The sequence below is a fragment of the Panthera uncia genome, chromosome D1 (genome assembly GCF_023721935.1).
Source record: "Panthera uncia isolate 11264 chromosome D1, Puncia_PCG_1.0, whole genome shotgun sequence".
Taxonomy (NCBI): Eukaryota; Metazoa; Chordata; class Mammalia; order Carnivora; family Felidae; genus Panthera; species Panthera uncia.
This window is the reverse complement of record NC_064808.1, coordinates 50,171,118-50,177,122: the sequence shown is the minus strand read 5'-3', so window position 1 is coordinate 50,177,122 and position 6,005 is coordinate 50,171,118. Positions and strand designations below refer to the sequence as shown.

At 42.5% G+C, this 6,005-nt stretch overlaps 1 protein-coding gene across 1 annotated transcript; it reads right to left on the bottom strand.

Moving 5' to 3' along the window:
- Window positions 1-627: 627 nt before the first annotated feature.
- On the bottom strand, window positions 628-1,741 carry LOC125916720 (olfactory receptor 52B2). The gene has a single exon (XM_049623025.1). The coding sequence runs from the start codon at window positions 1,594-1,596 to the stop codon at window positions 628-630; it is 969 nt and encodes a 322-aa protein (XP_049478982.1). The 5' UTR covers window positions 1,597-1,741.
- Window positions 1,742-6,005: the final 4,264 nt, after the last annotated feature.

Sequence of the window (6,005 nt, the reverse complement as noted above, 5' to 3'; positions counted from 1 at the left end):
TGTACAAGATGCAATCAGTGTACAAAGATAGGAACCTTGGACTGCCTGGAAAAGTCAGGAAAGAGTTTTCAGGGAAAGTAGTTCTTGATCTGAAATTTGAAGAATGAGCAGTTTTCCAGGTGGCTGAAGGACACGTATGACTGTTTTTCAAAAACAACTGCCATTATAAAAGTGAGTGAAGAGCTACTTGAGTTTGTACAAAGAATCAACGCACATTTGGAGATAAAAAAAAAAGAAAGAAACTGTAATCTCTTCAGATGTTAAAACTTTTTATCCATGTACTCATAACTCACTTCATGTTATGTTCAGTTCTCTGTGTTTCTGGAGTACGTCTGGTCTACTGAAGATACCAAATGTTCACATCAGAAGCATGTATGCTTAGTTATTATTCCTGGGTTGTGGAGGAGGGGTGTGAGAAGAGAAGAAGATAAAGAATACAAAGAAACAGGAGAAGAAGGCAAAGATGAAGAACCAGAAGAGGAAAAAAGAAAAGTTGGAGGAGGACCACAAAGAAGGTCCACGAAGAAAAAGAGGAAGAGAAGTAAAAGCCCTCTTAGTCCAGGAAATCCCTGTATTTCACACTTAATTTCCTTGATAAAGCTTGGAGGACAGATTCCTGAGGAGCCATTAGCCCAGAGGGGAAGCACAGCACCAAGTCCTGATGTCAAAGAACCGGTGGGCTACACCCTCCCGGATCTGCTTAGTCTTCACACCATAGACAATGGGATTGAGCATTGGTGGCACCACCACATAAAGATTGGCCAGCAGAATATGGACATGTCGAGGAATGTTATGTCCAAAGCGGTGGGTCAATAATGTAAAGAAGGATGGAACATAAAACATGAGGATGACACAGAGGTGGGAGCCACAAGTGCTAAGGGCCTTGTGCTGGGCATCCTGGGAGGGCAAACGAAACACGGCTCGGAGGATCAGTGAGTAAGACACAGCAATTAGGATCACATCCACGATGACCATGACAATGGGCACTGAGAAGCCGTACCAGATGTTAATGGTGATGTCAGCACAGGCCAAGCGGGCCACTCCAATATGCTCACAATAGGAATGGGGGACAATGTTGGTCCGGCAGAAGGGCAGCCGCTTCAATAAGAAGATCACTGGGAAGATGATGCAGAAACTTCTGGTGACAATGGCCAGACCAATCCTTCCCACAACACGCCATGTTAGCACGGCTGTATAATGCAGGGGGACACAGATGGCCACAAAGCGGTCAAAGGCCATGGCTAATAGGATGGCTGACTCCCCCACAAACATCACATGGACAAAGAAAACTTGGGTGACACAGGCATCAAAGGCAATGTCATGGGCATGGAGCCAAAAGATGGCTAGAGCCTTGGGTACGGTAGTGGTGGACAGCAGGATGTCCGTGATGGCCAGCATGGAGAGAAAGAAGTACATGGGCTCATGAAGATTACGTTCTGTGATGATGACCACTATCAGGATGCTGTTCCCCACAATGGCAGTGATATACATGAGGCAGAGGGGTATTGACAGCCAAATGTGGTAAGCCTCCCATCCAGGGATGCCCAGTAGGACAAAAACTGCAGGGTGAAAGATGGTAAAGTTGGTGTGAGTCATGATGCACTTTAGAGTCCTCTCTATAATGACTCAGAAGCTGATGAGTCTGCTGAAAGTGACAGGAACAGAAAGGATCTCTGAGTGTGCATGGAGAGCATACAAGAGAGCATCAAGTTCTAAACCATGGGACTCTCCACAGGCAAGTTCTCCCAGAGAATGCTCACTTGAGTGTAGGAATGACTTCTGACCCTTGATGCCTCATTAGCATGTAGACCTTCTGTGTCAGTCATGCTTCTGGAACCAACAGAGACAGAGGCGCCTGGGTGGCTCAGTCAATTAAGCATCTGACTCTTGGTTTCAGCTCAGGTCATGATCTCACGGTTCGTGAGTTCAAACCCTGTATCGGGATCTGCACTGACAGTGCAGAGCCTATTTGGGATTCTTGGGTCACTCTGTCTCTCTGCCTTTTTCTCTCTGTCTCTCTGTCTCAAAATAAATAAATATTTAAAAAAACAAAACAATAGAGGCTTCACCCTGCCTCCATCACCCTACTCCCAAAATTTGGCCCCACCATACCTTTCTGACCTCATTCTACCATTTCCATACAAGTGGCATTTGTGCCCTTACCTGTGTTATATTTTTTCCTTTCCCCCAAGATTTTGCTCCTTCTCTATTTACCTGAATTTCCCTTCCCTTCCACTTCTACTTACTCAAATTTTAACCTTAAAATACTTCCTTAAAATTCACCACGTTGTAATGGCCTATGTTCATAACAATGTATCTCCTTCCTGAAGATCTATTAGCTAAACTATATTCTAATTTGATTATATTTAATCATATTAAATTTATCTGGCTATTATTCTGAATATTTCACATGAGACTGGCCTAATATCTTGGCACTTGTGGCTTCCTATGCATGAAAATGGAGCACCAAATGATATCCAGAAGAAGCTTAAGGTATGTATTTCTCCACACTGACTCAAATTAAAATCTTCCCTAAAGGCAGCAAGGAATGGAGCAACCAAAGAAATTGAGAGGGGCCATATTCATCACCTGCTCCTTGTGACTTCTCATACTCCTCCCCAAATGGTTCCATAAAGGTGTCTCTAGGCTAGATCTCCCTATCCTTAAGAGCCCCCCAGGAACTACTCTGAGTACTACTCTGTACTACTCTGAGTAGTACTCTGTACTACTCTGAGTACAGGGAACCAATACACTCCCCTGTCGCTCCATTAAGATAGCCCTCCTCCTACCCCACTTGTTTTCACCCTCAAAAAGATCCAGGTTTCCATTCTATAAGAAAGGGTAAGCATAAAGTCTTTCTTGCCTTAGCTTTTCCCACTACTCAGGTAAGATTTGTTTCCTTCTGAAGCTCTAGACCATCTGCAACTATTAGGACTAGAGAAAAGATGATTAAAACTCTGGAAGGGAATATGGAGAAAAGGGACCATAAGAGAGAATAAGGAGAGAATAAGAAGTATAAAGTTACCAAATAAATACTAGCTGGATCTACTGATAATGGTTCAGAGCGTCCCAGGGAGGAAGGCATCGAAAGGAATGAAAGCCCCAATTTATGAGGCTATCCCCCTGCCCCTATGCAGATGCGCTTGTTCAGTGCATGAAGGGCTGTGGGAAGGAATCAATGGGACTATATAGGTGGGGACAGAAATGGGAACAGGGCCAGATTCAGGGAAGTGTGGTCCCCAGGTGAGCTAATAACATGACATATTTCCAGCCAGTATATTTTAAATATTCATTCAACTTCTATTTAGATGAGAGGCTGAGCTTTGCTGGGATAAGTACAGAGAAGAAGAGCCACTGGTAGCATTGTTCTGCCTCTATTCTAAAGCATTGGCACCAAATTTATGTAAACAAAAGCGCCACCAGAAAACAAATTCATTTTCTTTAGAAGAAAATTCACTGAAAGTTTTCCTCACTTCTCTTAACCCCATTAGTTATTAATGCATCCCTTCTCAATAAAAAAATACTTGATATAAGTCCTCATAAAAACAACTCCAGCTCTCTGCTATAATTCTAATGATGTTTAAAAATTCCAATAGTGAGCCAGCAAAGGCAAGGCAGGGAGAAACGCATCGAGGCATGGATAGCTGTTATTGAGGTTGCAGAAAGAAGGTTACTGTCTGTGTGATGAAGGACTTTCATTTCATTCAATGGCTTCTGAGGGCCCCATCTCAACCCTGCTGAGTATTCTCAGCAGGAGGGTTCCAGGCTCATTTAGGAAGAGGGATAAGAAGAGAAGAAAGTCACAGGCACAAAGAGGGACATCCAAAGTCTCACAGAAAGTACCTCCCAGGACCCTAAGAGAATATCTAGATGAGAGAGAAGATCCAGAATGGTGGAGAAGGCACAAGGAGCCATACTAAGTGGGAGGGAAGAGGTGCATTATGTGAGGGCACTAAGTTCTGGAGCCAGACTTCCTGGGTTAGTTTCCCAGTTCTTCTCTGACTTGCTGCATGACCTTGGGCAAGTTGCTTTACTCCTGCACACCTTTTTTCATTTGTAACATGTGACTAGCAATGAACTGCGTGCGGTAATTAGGAGGATTAAATCAGTTAATTCAGATAAAGTGCTCCAAAGACTAGGTTATTGTTCTTGTTATTATTATTTATAAGCCTCTCTGACCATTGTCCCATTGTTTTCCTCAATAGGCAAAACACCTTAATGAATATTCAGCAACATTAAAGTCTTATTCTTCATCCAAATATCCAAAGAAAATTCCTTTCCCAAGATAAAGAAGAGTACAAAGGGATGAGAAAAGTGCCCAAAGAGAGAAAAACAGCCTGAGAATAGATCTCTCAGATGGACCTGGTGTCTCAGAACCAAGACCTGAGGGCTGGGTGATGCACCAGGCAGGTCCACCACTGATGAACTTAGCTTGGGTCACAACTAACTACCTGGCAGGCTTCTCTGGTAAGCTTTGAAAAACACCCATCTGTCAGGAGAAACAGAGACTGTCTCCATCATTTATAGAATCCCAGGATGGAATGATGGGCGTCAGAGCTTCAGCTCTAGAATCAAGGAGAGCCAGGAGAGAGCATCAGGGGAAAGACTTAGTCCAGACTAAGGAGAAATGGAGCCACTTCTTTCCACAGCTCCCTGAGCAGACTTTACTGTCTCTTTTTCCTCCTAGTGTCTTCTTTTCTTCCTGCAAGTACCAACCAACTCTATTTTTTGGTTATTCCCATTTTCTCTTTAGGGAGTTATGTAAAAGCTTTTTATGTCTTCATGCAGTTTTAACATTGGAAGACTCTCCTAACATCAGAACAACATATTAAAATGCACTCACAAACCACATCCAGTATAACTGTTAGATAACCATATAGGAGTGAATCAGTTACTTTTTGGCCTAGTTGTATTATGTAGATATTTACTTAAATGAGTAGTAATTTTATTTTGCCATTTTCTTTGTGCTTCAGATCTCAAGTGGTTTTCACCACTCTTAGGTTCTTTTCTTATTCTTTTTAAGTTTATTTATTTTGGGAGGTGGCGGGGGGGAGAGAGAGAGAACAAGCGGGAGAGGAGCAGAGGGGGGGGGGAGAGAGAGAGAATCCCAACAGGCTCCACACTATCAATGCAGAGTCCAATGCAGGGCTCCAACTCACAAACCATGAGGTCGTGACCTGAGCCAAAATCAAGAGTCAGATGCTTAACTGACTGAGCCACCCAGGCACCCCATACCACTCTTAGGTTCTTCAAAAAGTACAGGCTCTACACCCTGAAGCATGTCCCAAATGGATAAAACAGCCTGCCCCTCAACCCACGTTAAAAGGGTGGCCTCTGTTTGCAGCAAAATATATAGGAAAGATTAGTTATAAGATGTGTCACAAGAGATTCCTTTTGTACATAAGGTACAAAAATTTGTGAATGGTTTATTCTTTTAATAAATTGGAGAAAATGCAGATTTGTCTCTAATAACTTCACTCTTACATGCACTTAAAGCCAGGATGTAAAATGTTTTCATAATCTTAAGTCAGTGTTATCTATACTGTAGAGGTGCTGATATACCCTTAATTCACTGACATAGTGACTCATATTTTTTAATAAATAAATATCTCAAGAAAAATTTCCACCTACCCATTTGTTTCACTCCCTGTATTTTGAAGATTTTGTAAAAATCTGAGTAAGCATATGGTGGTGTATCATGTGTAAATATCATCCACCATATTTTTATGTTGTGATGGCAAAAACATGGAGAACCCAGCTCCAAAGCACACTCTCTTGTCCCAGTCTCTATACTTGTTCTGCAAAGTACAGGACGGAAGACAGAAAGGGGAGAACTTTTCTGGCTTAGACACACCTGCTAACCAGATTACCAAGAAAAGTTTCCTCAAGAGTCCTCCTCACTCTGGAACCGGGAGTTCACAGCATTAAGCACAGAGTCTGGCATATCATAGGTACTTAGGAAATAATTTGAACAAATGACCATGGAATTAGTAAGTTAATCTTTC

Coding starts and splice junctions, on each gene's coding strand:
- LOC125916720 (XM_049623025.1), bottom strand. CDS start 1,596: ATGACTCACACCAACTTTACCATCTTTCACCCTGCAGTTTTTGTCCTA.